Source organism: Myotis davidii, unplaced genomic scaffold, assembly GCF_000327345.1.
Source record: "Myotis davidii unplaced genomic scaffold, ASM32734v1 scaffold1, whole genome shotgun sequence".
NCBI lineage: Eukaryota > Metazoa > Chordata > Mammalia > Chiroptera > Vespertilionidae > Myotis > Myotis davidii.
This window is the reverse complement of record NW_006294681.1, coordinates 5,694,662-5,708,746: the sequence shown is the minus strand read 5'-3', so window position 1 is coordinate 5,708,746 and position 14,085 is coordinate 5,694,662. Positions and strand designations below refer to the sequence as shown.

Genomic DNA, 14,085 nt, shown 5'->3' with positions numbered 1-14,085 from the left:
ACTTTATCTTTGAGTTAAAGTCCGTGTGTGAGTCCCAACGCCACCCTTCCCTGGTGTGCCGCTGTGACTTTGGGCCAGTCTTTCCATCTCTTTATACCTCAGTTTACTCCTCTGTAAAGTGGGGTTAGTAATTCTTGGTTCATGTGATTTCTTCAAGGATTAAATGAGATGCTCAGAAAATTATAAATGTTTAATTAAAAAGCACTAAGGTGTGAATCATTGTAAAGTGTAGCTCATATCACTTGCAAACATGAAACCAGTTTCTCACAGTTTCTTTTGGGGCTGCATTGTGGTTTGTACTTTGAATTGAACCTGGGACCCTTGAGTCCGCATTGTGTTTTCTGGCACCTTCCCCGCAGCATAAGGAACTGCAAGACTTAGAGGCGGTCAGCAGAGGCCTCTCAGCCTGAGCAGCAGCAACACTGCCTGTGGAGCAGTGTTGTGGTTGTTTTCATCTACAAGACGTTTGTTTCTCTGGTGTCCATGGTGATGGGGGAAGGGAAAACATGAACTCAGGATAAGGAAATGATAATCCATGGACTATCACCACCCTCCCCCCATCCACTGCTTTTTATTTTCATTCTTCATCTTCCTTTCCAGGGCCACTGCCCTGGGGATCCTTGTCATCTCTTTGTCTGGACACCCCCCTCCCCCCAGAGGCCTTTGTCCTGGAGTCCCCACTCCAGCCCTTCCACCTCCTTCTTCCTACAGAGTCCTCTCCCTGAAGTACAGATGTCCTCATGGCCTTTCCCCAGTTAAAAACCTTTCCACGGCTCTAAATAAAGTCCACACTACTTGACATGACATGAAAGTAAAACCCCGCAAAGCACTTTTCTGACCTCATCTCCTGCCTTCACACACACACACACACACACACACACACACACACACACTACAGGGGTGTCTAACGCTTTGAAAAAGTTGTTTATAATATCCCCTTATTTCACCCCTCCAACTTTTTATTTTGAAAACTTCAAATCTCCAGAAAACAATGAAAGAATATCCTCACTTATATTCACAGATTTTTTATTATTTTGCCATATTTGTCCCCTCTTTTCCCTCCACGCCCCCTCTCCTTTTTTTTCATTTTGACTGAAGTGTTGAAAGTTGCAGACTCCCTGAGCCTTCGTGCCCACACACATGGCATGCATCGCCTGAGGTTGGACACTCTCAGCATTCCCACAATGCCATTACCATACCTGTAAAACACACAGTCCCCTAATATCATGTTCAAACGTTTCCAAATTTCCCCAGTTATCCCAGCATGTGTCATCTTTCCCTGCCATCACGCCCCCCATTCATTCAAGGTTCACACATTGTGTCCCTTTAGCCCCACCCCATCCCTTTGCCTGTTTGTTTATTATTTTTTAAAAAATATATTTTATTGATTTTTTTACAGAGAGGAAGGGAGAGGTATAGAGAGTTAGAAAGATCAATGAGAGAGAAACATCGATCAGCTGCCTCCTGCACACTCCCTACTGGGGATGTGCCCAAAACCAAGGTACATGCCCTTGACTGGAATCGAACCTGGGACCATTGAGTCCACAGGCCGATGCTCTATCCACGGAGCCAAACCAGTTAGTCGTCTGTATGTTTTGAAGTATCCAGGCTAGTAGTCTTTAGGACGCATTAAGGATTTTTCATTTTGTTCCTCTAACCTCTGTATTTCCTATAAACTAGAAGTTAGTTCTAGAGCTCTTTGTCTCTCTGTCTCTTTTAAAATAACAACTGGGTGGGAAGGGTCCTTTCCCTTTCCCTTACCCACCTTAGCAAGAGGGGCCCAGGGGAGCATGTAGGAAGCCCCAAGTGCAGCAGCACCCAGAGCAGCTCGATCCATTCTTCCAATGTTCCCAGAGCCCCTGCTCTGAGCAGACCCTGTTCTAGGGGCTGGGAGCTGACCAGAAACAAGCCACTATGTAATGGGGTGTAGGTTGTCATAAGAAAGATCACAGTGTAATTTCTGAGGCGTGGGCAGAGGGGTGATCTTTTCAATCAGGTGGTTAGTGAAGATCTGTCTGTCATTCTCATAGAGAACTCGAAACAGGAGAGAACTCGAGAGGGAGAGGACAAGGGAATGGGGGAGGGCGAGGGAGATGAGGCGCCTGTGGGGGAAGTGGAGGGGCAGCCCAGGCTTGGTGCTGTTCCTCTATCTGCTTGCCCAACCTCCCGGCTGGACTCCCCGCCTTCCCCTGAGCTCACTGTGTGCCTAGGGGCCTGCGCTGGGAGGCCTCTTCCATAATGCACAATATTCCCTCATGTATACAGCACTGTTTTACAGCTGATTTTAAACACTACTTTTGTGGGGGGAGGACTAGTGAAAAAAGAACTCGCCTGTTTTTACCCACCAACTCTAAAACTCGTCTCACTTATTTCCAAATCAACTTTAAAACCCATGTTCATTTCAGAAACTTGAGCATATGAAAAATATGTGCTGTTTTGAGTTAAAGAAGTACTTGCTTCCCCTTTATTTTGGGAACTACAGCTCACTAGTTTCAGAAAGAGGCGTGGTTGTTCTGTAGAGGCTCCACCTCAGCGGATGAAATGATAAACAAGCCCAAGGGCCACCTGGACGCCTGCAGGACAACACGCACCCGTGAGCTGCGGCCACAGTGCGAGGGGGTGACAGTTAGAGAGGGGCTCTCGAGCTTTCTTAGAACAGTGCCTCCCCCGGGAGGTATTCCCGACCTGGTACCGCTCCGCCTTCTCCAAACTCTAAATCATCTCTCTCTCCTCTGACATTCTTGGCAGTGACCCCGAAATGGCCGGGCTTCAGAATGACACAGGTCACATGGGAGAACCTGCCCCCCACTCAGCCCCCTGAGAACTTCCTGGAAAGTGTCCAGGGAATCTGCTCTGTGGGGTCTAGGAGATGCTGGTGAACATAGGATGTTCAGATGAAGCTCATAACAGATTTGACCAGGAGGCTATCCTGTACGGCAAGATTCATATCTGATTTCAATTTTTAAAACCATCTCTTTAGTCCCCAGAGCACTCGGTGTGGTGCCCTACATATCCTAGTAGCAGTTGCATAAACAAATAAAAGACTTGAGCATTTAGAAGCAGGGTTATGTCCCTCTGCACTGCTCAGGCACAAACCCTCTGGCCACAGGTCTTCCTCCGGACTCTATGCACGGTCATGGCTTGCTGATGCCCTCCATTGTGACTGTAGCTCTACCATCTCTCCTGGTTTCCACAGTCACATATCTTACCGGGAAGCCTCCTGGGTTTGATCATTTGCATGTTCCTACAAAGCATCTTTTCTCCTATGCCTGTGTCTCCCTTTTATTTCCTGTCTTGGTGAAGGCCCCCGCCATTTTCCCAAGCCACATTCATTTGGGGCCAGAGTCTATGCATTCTAGTTCTTAATCATACTTGCCTTCGAAGCCTCGAGCCCCTCACTCACCTTGCATGTTGTGTCATTCATTCTGAGGGTGGAGGGGCGGTGGGAAGGCAAACTAACTCCTTGACATTGCACCTCAGGTGTGCCTCCCTCTCCCCTGCAACCCAACTTCTGGCCTTCCCTTCCGGGTTCACATTCTAGAAATAGTTCCCTGGCCCTTTAGAATGAACTGGTTCCTAAAGGACTGAGATTGAACTAGTTCCCTGTGAAGGGGGCCGTGTTATCTTAGGGTCAATACTTTGCATGTGAAGTTCCTTCTTCCTGGAACCCCTTTGCTGACTTGACCACCTGGCTGACATCACTTCCAATTTGACTCACAGAGCATTTCCTGCAGGATGCTTCCCCTGACCACCGCCTTTTCCTCTTGCATGGGTTAGATGTCCTTCCCTAGATCTGGCGCATCCTCTATTATTGACTCACTGCTGTACTGTAAATTCCATTCACACGTGTTTGCCACAGAATCTGAGCGTCTTTAGAGCAGAAACTATGTCTTGCCGACATGACATTGATGCACTATAAACAGTTGTTGAACAAATGAATATACAAGCACACTGGTTGGTGAACAATCCCCCGCCTTTGAGTTTGTTAAACTCTCTATGATAAGGAATAAATGTGTATTGTTTTTATTCTTCATTAATGGAGAGATTTTGGTGGCTTGATGCCAGTTCTAGGATGATAAAACAATGTCATTGCTTTTATATTCCCACAGGAAATATGGGATGTATAAAATCAAAAAGGAAAGACCATCTCAATGACGATGGAGTAGATTTGAAGACGCAACCAGTACGTAATACTGACCGAACTATTTATGTGAGAGATCCAACGTCCAATAAACAGCAAAGGCCAGTAAGTAGATAGTCTCAGGAGAGAATTCCCACCGCAGGATCAAAACACCAAATCTGTAACATGCGCGTGCAAAAAAAATCACATCAGTAACTTAGGCCTCAATTCTTGATATGCTTTGTAACTTAATCCTGTAAAGAGCCTGTAAACATTTGAGAGAAAACCGGTCACTTTATTGTACAATAAAGTGGCCGTTGGTCACCTTCTCTGTAGAGAAAAAATCATCATTCATATCACTGGTGTGAATACACATTTTTTGTATTTACACATGTCTATCTGAGCTTGTGTGACTTAGGACAGGCAGTGAGATTAGTGCAACGGTCTGCAAGCAGAAAGAAATGCTGCATTCAAGGCAGAAGCTAATCCAGGCACTGATATCTCCTTTACCCCATCTTGTCATTCTTCAACTAATTGATCACAGTACAGATACTGAAGCTGCTATGGCTTACTTAAAAAAAACCACACACAGCTAATTCTGCCCACTAACCTTGGATGATCTGTACCAGAAATGTTATATGAGTGGCGCGCTGTTTGATGAATTTGGGAATGCTTGGCAAAGGAAGAGCTAATGTCACATTTTATGGAAAAGAAGAACAAAGCTTTGGATAATTACAACCTTAAATGCACTTTATCTTAGAGGTTATATCCTTGCCATCAATTCTCTCTTTTTTTATTATCTAATCCTCACTGAGGAAATGTTTTTATTGATTTTTAGAGAGAGAGAGAGAGAGAGAAAGAAAGAGAGAGAGAGAGACATCGATGTGAGAAACATTTATCAGTTGCCTCCCCTATCTGCCCTGACCTGGGATCAGACCCGCAACCTAGGTATGTGCCCTGACCAGGAATCAAACCCGCAACTTTTTGGTGTAGGGGATGACGCTCCAACCAACTGAGCCACCTGGCCAGGGCGATTCTCTCTCTTTATGTATAATAATATACATAACAAATCTAATGGTGTTTATGGAATTCCTCAGCATTTAACCTGGAAGCAGCTTAGTCCACGTTAACCCAAATACCTTGTTGTATAGTTTCTCTTGTCTGAGAAATGCCCTGGCATTCTAGAAGTGTCTTATTGTTATCAAGACCTTCAGTCAGCCCTCTCCCCCTCTGTTTCCCATTATGCTACAGGTATGACGTATGTCAAAGTTGCATGTCATTGTTGAAATTGATAAGTCACTATTGATCTTCTTACAAAGAAGTGGAGATGAAGAGTGAATATATTTCTGGACATATATATTAATATGTCATTTTATATGGAAACTCAAAATGTATAAGGTTATTAACAGCTTTAATGATTTAGTTATAAATACATATATCCTACAGATAGGTTTACAGTTGTGAGTGCCCAAAACACATACTCTTGTGTTATTATTTATTCTTGTATTATATCTTTTGTTCATACAAACAACTGTAAACCTCCTTTTGCCATTAATAGGTGTAGATATATATATTATATTATCTATACATATTATATAAATATGATTAGTAGAAAATAAAATGATATAAGAAATTGAAGTCAAAGATCTCATAAAAAGGGTCTGGCTTTTTCCTGGTATCACATATACCAGATTTTTACATACTTTAAAACCTAAATTTGTGTGGGGGTTTTCTTCATTCATGATGAACAAAGAATTATTTTTAATTCAGAAAAACAAAGGAAAATAGTACAAACTTACCATTTTTCATCTTATTAAAAGTAAAGGAGGTTAAAACTTAAGTTAGAAAGCAGAAGTAGTAAACATGTTCGACATCTTTCAATTCCCATATTTTAGTTTGTGCCGTCTGTGGTCACAGATGTCCTGTTTTATGAGTCGGTTAGTTTGGCCTAATTCCATGCCCACAGATAAGTCAGCTCTGGCAGATGTGCCCAAAATGCTCTCCCTGGATTGATTACAGAGGAGAGGGTGGGGCAACTCAACAACACTCTTAAGGAAAAGACATTTTAAAGGAAATGAGGGAGAGTAGATGAGTTGCATATATGTGTTCTGGTCTTATAAAAAGTGTATTAAAACATTTGCAAATTAAGGACCCTTTGATATTTGAAAATCAGCTTGCTGCTTTCAAAAAGATTTAATTGGTTTCTCATCTTTTAATTATTTCTTCTAAGTCGTTTAAAATTGATCATACATCCTAATTATGCAAATTTAAATGATTAAAAAATCAGTATGAAACTTCTTGAAATAAGTGTTAAAGGATAATATGGACCCATGATTCTCTGATACCAGAAAATGTAGTAATTCACCACCACCACCACCACCACTGCCACCATAGCCCAGATTTTATGGGCTAACTTTCATCAGAAATTTAAATTTCACTACAAACTATTTTTGTCCCATTTCATTAAATCACTCTAATCAAACAGAAAAGTCAGATGATTTGCAGGTATAGGTGTCTGACAGTTCCTTCCTGAAAAGGGTCAGGTCTTAGACGTCCTCCTCATGGTCACTGAGAGGAAAGGAATTTGATTTAAAGGTAATCGAAGTGACCTTTTGTGCCACCACGCTCTTCATGACAGTTCATCTCCAACTAAAATTACAGGGGATGCCATCTGTCCCTATGAGGGAATCAGGGTCAGCCAGAGAAAGCCTGGGTCAATCAGGACTTGTTCTCAGCAGCTAGAACAGAGCCCTCACCACAGTTTTTTTAAAAAAACAAGTCTGGGAAACATGGAGATCAAAGTCCTGGGCTTGGATGGCTATTCCCAAGGTCCCCAAGGCCCCAGCCACTTCCGTCTTTGCTCTGCTGTCCCTGGTGCCTGGTTTCCGGCTGCTGAGACTCCAGCCTTCACCCCCAGAGCAAGGCTAAAGGGAATCAGGCCCCGAGGCCGACACAGTCATTTTGTTTACGGACACACTGCCTCCCTCCATCTGTGTGGAATGCTAGAGAATTTGGAAGCATAGTCATTGAGCTGGGCAAATTGCCTCCCAAATAATATTAGAGTTCTGTTACCAAATAACAGAGAGAAGGATGATCGACTAAGCCTCCAGCAGCCCCTGCCCAGAGCCCTGCTCATTTCCTGCCACCACAGGCAAACCCCTGTTTTTAGAAGGAAGAGCTGTACAGAGCAGGACAGAGCTCTGCGGAAATTTTTTTCTGTACTCTTCTCTCCAGCTTCATGAATTAGCAACTCTAAACCTCATTGGCTACTGTTAGAAAAACAACACAACATACAACGTGAATGTGAATGAGAAAAGCTAAACATAAAAATTCTTTTCTAACCGATATTCTCTCCTAGGTTCCAGAATCTCAGCTTTTGCCAGGACAGAGGTTTCAGACTAAAGGTGCGTTTTCATAGCAACATGGTGGTTTCTTTTCTTTGCTGTTAGAGACTCTTGGAAACCGTTTCCCAGGCTATTACTTTATTTTTTTATTGTGAAAAAATACACATAACATAAAATCGATCGTTTTAACCATTTTTAAGTGTACCGGACAGTAGTATTAAGTGCATTCACATTGCTATGCAACCATCACCACCATCCATTTCCAGAACTTTTTCATCTTTTCAAACTGAAACCCTACCCATTAAACACGAACTCCATTGCTCTTCCTCCCAGCCTCTGGCTCCCACCATTCTACTTCCTGTCTCTGTGAGTTTGATACTCTAAGAATCTCATAGAAGTGGAATCAGAGTATTGGTCCTTTTGTTACCGGCTTGTTTCACTTAGCATCATGTCCTGCAGGCTCGCTCCTGCTGTGGCCGGTGTCAGGATTTCCTCCCTTTTGTAAGGCTGAATAATATGCTGTTGTATGGGTAGATCACGGTTTGTTTATCCATTCATTGGTCACTGGACAGTGGATTGTTTCCTCCTTTTAGCTATTATGAACAGTGCTGCCATGAACAGCATTATGGTGCATCATTTCTTAACTATAGAGTTGGCGTGAATCAGAGGTGTAGGTCTGTGTGATCGGAGATAACGAACATTGCACGCAGTGCGTACAGCTATTTACTGCAGACCCTGTAGGCCCTCAGCCCTCCCAGGAAGGAAGCACATGCCCCTGTCCAGCTCCCCATCTTGTCAGCACATCAGTCATCCTTTGTGCCCGATGAGGATTTGTCCAAACGTTTTCTGCTGATGGGTTTCTAAAGGTCTTCATTTGTGTTCTTTCTTGTTAGATCCGGAGGAGCAGGGAGACATCGTGGTAGCCTTGTACCCCTATGATGGCATCCACCCAGACGACTTGTCTTTCAGGAAAGGGGAGAAGATGAAAGTCTTGGAGGAGTAAGTATACTCAGGCACACTGCACCTGCCGCCCCTCAACCAGGCCACGGAGCCCTACACACTGGCCCCTCGTTCTGCTTCCAGCAGCACGGCAAGAGCCAGGCCCCCTCCTTGGGCTGAGGCCTCCCAGCCTCCTTGCTGCGGTCGGGCTGGGAGTGGAAAGCGTGGGACCGAAGGAATGGTCCTCTGGAGTTCACCTGTGAGCACTCCCCAGGAGAACTCCCTTTGAAGACAGACACTGATTTCTTTCTTATCCATCTCTGCCACCTTAAGAAGTGTGGGCATGTGTAGAATGTGTGTTATTCAATGACATTTTTATTTAGTTAGAGTACTCACATTCAGACTCGGTTTATGGGTCCAACTGGTTTCGATATATAAGCACACTATGCTAAAGCAGTGGTCAACTCAGTGAAGCCCTTACTCAGCGTGTGGCACTTCTGTGAAGACACTTGGACATCATCGTTTGCTTAGCCTCATCCATGCTGACTCACAGACCTGTGACCCTAGTCAGACCACAGGGGTAGGGGTTCAGAACAAAACTGAGAATAAGGAACTCCCAGTATCTCAATTCTAACTTGCTTTTCCTTCTAATCTGCATACATTGTCGCCTTGGCCTGCCAACCAGGAGGTAGAGGAGAGAAACCCTTTATTAACTATAAGGTGTTACGTAGTTGAGCGCTATTATCGCTTACTGATGGAGCATGAACTTGAGCCTAATCCTGGCCCTGCCATTTATTGCTGTATGATCTTCACAGGTCACTTCAACTCTATACCTCAGTTTCTTCCTTTGTAAAACGGGCCTCACAGGGCCTCTGTCATGGCTGATGTGAGGATTACGTGTGTGTATGTTCATACGGATAAATACAGTGTAAGCGTATCGATTAGTGTCCATTGTCGTCCTCCGTGTCTTGCTCATGAGGATCCATCTGCTGTGGGAATTTGAAGGCTCATAGAGACCCACCCAATTTTCCCTCCTTCATTGCCCCAGCCTCCTCCCCAGCTCCATGCTGAGGGCAAGAGCAAGTAATGAGGTCTGCCTGTTTGAAATGATTGTATGGTTTTCTATGGCCTCTATCTATGGAAACTAGATGTTTGGACAAAGGCGTCTCTAACATAGGAACTACAGTTCATTGTTCCCTTGACTCCCATTTCTATTTGGATCCTAAAGCATTTCTTGGATATCCATTGGGAAATTACAAGCATTTTGCTTCTGCGGGATGGAACCATTTTCACCATCTTGTTTGAGCATTGCTGAGCACAGTGACCCACAGCTTGGTGGTGAGGCTGTTTTCCTTTGCTTCAGTCTCTACACATATTTTTATTTCAGCAAGAGGAGTGGATTTCCCCACTGGATTCCCAGGTTCCAAGAATCTTCCCACCCTCCCTCACCCCCCAAATCACCTTGAGACCATGGCTATGATAGTTCTTGAGTAATTGGACACACTTTCCTCTGTGTGTTTCTATTCCAGGCACGGAGAATGGTGGAAAGCTAAGTCCCTTTCCACAAAGAGAGAAGGCTTCATCCCCAGCAACTACGTAGCCAAAGTCAACACCTTGGAAACAGAAGAGTGAGTCTTTGCCTGTTGTCATCTTTGAGGGTTTTGTTTGCCGCGTTGGATTTCTCGTTCATTCTTTTTCTTTACTTCCCTGGAGTATAACATGAACTGTGACCATGTCTTCTCAGGTGGTTTTTCAAGGATATAACCAGGAAAGATGCCGAAAGACAGCTTTTGGCACCAGGGAACGGCCCGGGGGCCTTTCTCATCAGAGAAAGTGAAACATTAAAGGGTAAGAAGGGGCATAAGGCTTCTTATAAACACCATTTAGGAACCAATCCTAGAAACTATTCTAGAAGATATTTATGTCCCACTAGTGAAATTTTATAGTTTTCAACCATAACAAACTCAAACTATTTGTTTTGCTACTAGTTTGCTAAAGTAGCATAGGAAACTGGCATAACTATGGCCATTTCTCACCACGCTTTATGTTTGCTGGGTCTCTTACATTATTATTTAGAGTAACTTTTGAAATTTTAAGATAAAGGAAAGCAAAACAACTTTTCAACTCAGCAAAGTAATTTTAAAAACCACCGTGAAGAAGGAAAATGACAAAATTCTAGCTTTATTTATCAAGTCGACTTTTTTTTAAAGACATCTACATTCATTCTGGCTGTTTGCTAGGGATCACTGTCCAATTTAAAGATTTTTTAATTATTTATTTTTAGAGAGAGAGGAAGGAAGAGGGAGAGAAACATTGTTGTGAGAGCAAAACACTGATAGGCTGCCTCCTGCATGTCCCCTACCAGGGAATGAGCCCGAAAACCGGGCAGGTGCCCTAACCAGGAATTGAACTGGCAACCTTTTGGTGCACAGGATGATGCTCAGCCAACTGAGCCACGCAGGCTAGGGCTCAAGTAGACTTTTTATACGACTTTTCAAATCATGTACTATACATACTTAACTTATATTTTGCATATTGTGTGGCAAAAGGGGTACTACAGTATTGTGTAATGCAGATCTCATTTATAAAATATGCATATAATCTTTACTTGTATTTTTTCCCTCGCAGGAAGCTACTCTTTGTCTGTCAGAGATTATGACCCTCTGCACGGTGATGTCATTAAGCACTACAAAATTAGGAGTCTGGACAATGGGGGTTATTACATCTCTCCGAGAATCACTTTTCCCTGTATCAGTGACATGATTAAGCATTACCAAAGTAAGTAAAAAGTGGAGATCGGACAAGACAAATATGTTCATCATGGTCACTATGTGGTGGCAAACACTTTTTCATATTAGAAGTGTTTATGCATGACCTTTTTCTTGATAAAATTACAGATAATGTTCTGAATTTATCTATAATTAAGGACACATTCAAAGTCAGATTTGACCCTTGGGAATAATTATTCCGGTTCTTCCCACCTAATCCCTGGTGTTTCACAATTAGTATTTCAGAATTACGAAAAGAAAATGAATACTGTTTTCCCATACTGCATATCTTTAAAACATATCTTTAACTATCTGGAAGAGGAATGCAACTTGCAGATGTGTGTGTGTGTGTGTGTGTGTGTGTGTGTGTAAAACTAACACACACTCTTGGTAAAAGAACACAGAAATAGCAGCAACACCAAAAGACTTAGCAGTGGCACGTCATTGGTCCTTTGTCACCAGTGTCACTCCCCAGCCCTGGTAAGCTGGACCCATGACCAGCCTTTGGTTCATTCCCTGTGTGATTGAAGTCAGCTATACTGGGCAGCTGTTGTGACTGCTTATGTCTACAACCCGCTTGAAGGCAACACACACTATAGGTTTGCTTAGGTCCCGAAAGACAGAGAGAGCACGGTACCCCAGGTTTTGTGGAACCTCCCCTCTCTGCGTATTCACCCGGCATGTGTGTGGAGTGCTTGCTGTGCTCTGGCCTTGTCCTGGGGCTGGGGGTCTCCTGGTGACAGAACCAAGCCCATGCCCTTTGGCCATGACGAGCGTACATGGGCTCAGCAATCTGAAATCACATTGTATTAAGTGCAGCGATCTATTAGCCTTTGCTTATCTGTTTGTTATTTTTTTTATTGTTTTAATCGAGTAACAGTATAATGAACAAAATCAACTATGTTTAAATTGTCTTTCGTTTAAGAATATCAAAAGTGGAGATTCTTTTAAAAAGATGCCCCTATAAGCATTTTATGGCAACTGGGAAATTCTAAGACTAATCGTCAAAATTTCCCCATAGGTACTGGCAAATTACAAAATATAATCGTTTTTTAACATTTACTTTCTCTTTCAAATTAGAGCAGTCAGATGGCTTGTGCAGAAGATTGGAGAAAGTCTGTATTAGCCCCAAACCACAAAAGCCCTGGGATAAAGACGCCTGGGAGATCCCGCGGGAGTCCATTAAGTTGGTGAAGAAGCTCGGTGCCGGGCAGTTCGGGGAAGTCTGGATGGGTGAGTGTGTGGTTCTGCCGCCAGAAGTCACGCTGGAGGTGACGACAGGAGCAATAGGGGCTCCAGCCAGTTTCCATCATTTTTCTCAGCCAAACACTAACCTGTGTCAGAAGCATCGCTTCTTTTGTTTCCCCTGCCCACCTGGCACCAAGGACTGGCCCGCCCAAGTATTCCTCCTCTGTGTGCCTTAGTAATTCTCTTTCAGAATGAGTGTTTGTAAGGAACAGGGCAGTGGGTGTTTATCCCGATTATTCTGTCTGCTCTTTCATGATTCACCGCCACAGTCTCTGGTCACACGCACATTCTAACTACAGGACATTTGCTTCTGGGGAAGGTACTTCCTTGCTAGTGGGCTTCAGGAGGCTCCACAATTTTTTTTTTTTTATGAGAGAGAATCATTGGTGGGCTGCCTTCCGCACACCCGCCACCGGGGATCGAGCCCACAACCCAGGCACGTGCCCTGCCTGAGAATCGAACCGTGACCTCCTGGTTCATAGGTCGATGCTCAACCACTGGGCCACGCAGGCTGGGCAAGGAAGCCCCACGTTTATTGCCATTTCTCACCAAGATGATCCAAGTGCCATCATTAATGAATCATTCCTTACAGTTGACAGCCTCCTTTTTTTTTTTCTAAGGACAGCCTTCTTATACTGGCTTTTTCCAGGGGATTCCTTTGCCCATTTGTCTTTTCCTAAAGTTTTTATAGTGAATGTGAGTTTCTTTTGCAATAAGAATACCCTTTCTCTCCACCCCCCTCCCCTGTTTTAAAGCATCATGTTTTCCTGGTTCTAGTTGAAAAGGCAGTTAAATCTGGAAAGGCTCAGTCACACACGTCTTAGCCCATCACTCCTGTCCCAGCTTGGTGTGTGTGAAAGCAAACACGATTTCTAAAGAGCGGGCAGCTTCTGAAAACTGTCCAAGCCCCTGACCGGCAGGAACCAGACGCGCCCAGCCTGGTTTCATTTCACTTCCTCGTCCAGGGGGCTATGAGGCAGAGGTGGTTCCTCTAAAAGTCTTGGTCCCTGCCATCCCAGCTTTGTCCACTTTCTCCTGTTGGCGCTGCTTTCAGCCGAGGTTCTTTTACATAAAGCAGAGCCTGACGCAGCAGCTAATGAATTCTGACTGCACTGTAAGTGCTTGCGAACATACAGAATCCAGGTGAATTAGAGTCACGCACCGCACGTGCATTGGCTGGCACATTTCAGAGCCAGTCGGCGGTGCACACCAGGCACGCTGTCTCCCTTCCAGTCAGCACATTCGTGGGCGAGCGCGCTCACTCTAGGTGTGGTCTCTTCTCATTCACACTCTGCTGCTGAAGTCATCAGAGTACCCTCCTCCTTTCTCTATCTGCTCTGTTCTTTTTGGGGGGGCAGGGGCACTGCAGGTTTTATAGTTATTATTGTTGCGGACCCCCCACACTTTTGCACTACACTCTAAGGTGAGTGATCTGCTGCCAACTGGCACCAGTTCTCCACCTCTGCGTGTGCAGGGGGAACTTGCTCTGTTCTTTGTCATGGAGATAAAATTCATGTAACATAAAATCAGTGATTTTAAAGTGAACAATTCGGTGATGTTTACTACATTCACATTGTTGTGCAAACCACCACCTCGATCCAGCTCCAAAATGTTTTCAACACCCAAAGCAAAGACTGTATCCATTAAGCCGGCATTTCCCCCACCC

At 44.1% G+C, this 14,085-nt stretch overlaps 1 protein-coding gene across 2 annotated transcripts in view; it reads left to right on the top strand.

Annotated features, from left to right (window-relative positions):
* The first annotated feature begins 4,001 nt into the window (after nt 1-4,001).
* LYN (LYN proto-oncogene, Src family tyrosine kinase) overlaps nt 4,002-14,085 on the top strand; it is a 46,600-nt gene continuing 36,516 nt past the window's right edge. Inside the window, exons 1-7 of one of the 2 annotated variants that reach the window (XM_006769068.2) lie at nt 4,002-4,246; nt 7,479-7,524; nt 8,358-8,463; nt 9,933-10,031; nt 10,148-10,251; nt 11,032-11,181; nt 12,252-12,404. In XM_006769068.2, the coding sequence (XP_006769131.2) occupies nt 4,037-4,246; nt 7,479-7,524; nt 8,358-8,463; nt 9,933-10,031; nt 10,148-10,251; nt 11,032-11,181; nt 12,252-12,404 (868 nt within the window). In that variant the 5' untranslated portion in view covers nt 4,002-4,036. The remainder of the gene's footprint in view (nt 4,247-7,478; nt 7,525-8,357; nt 8,464-9,932; nt 10,032-10,147; nt 10,252-11,031; nt 11,182-12,251; nt 12,405-14,085) is intronic. The other variant, XM_006769069.2, reaches the window with a different exon arrangement.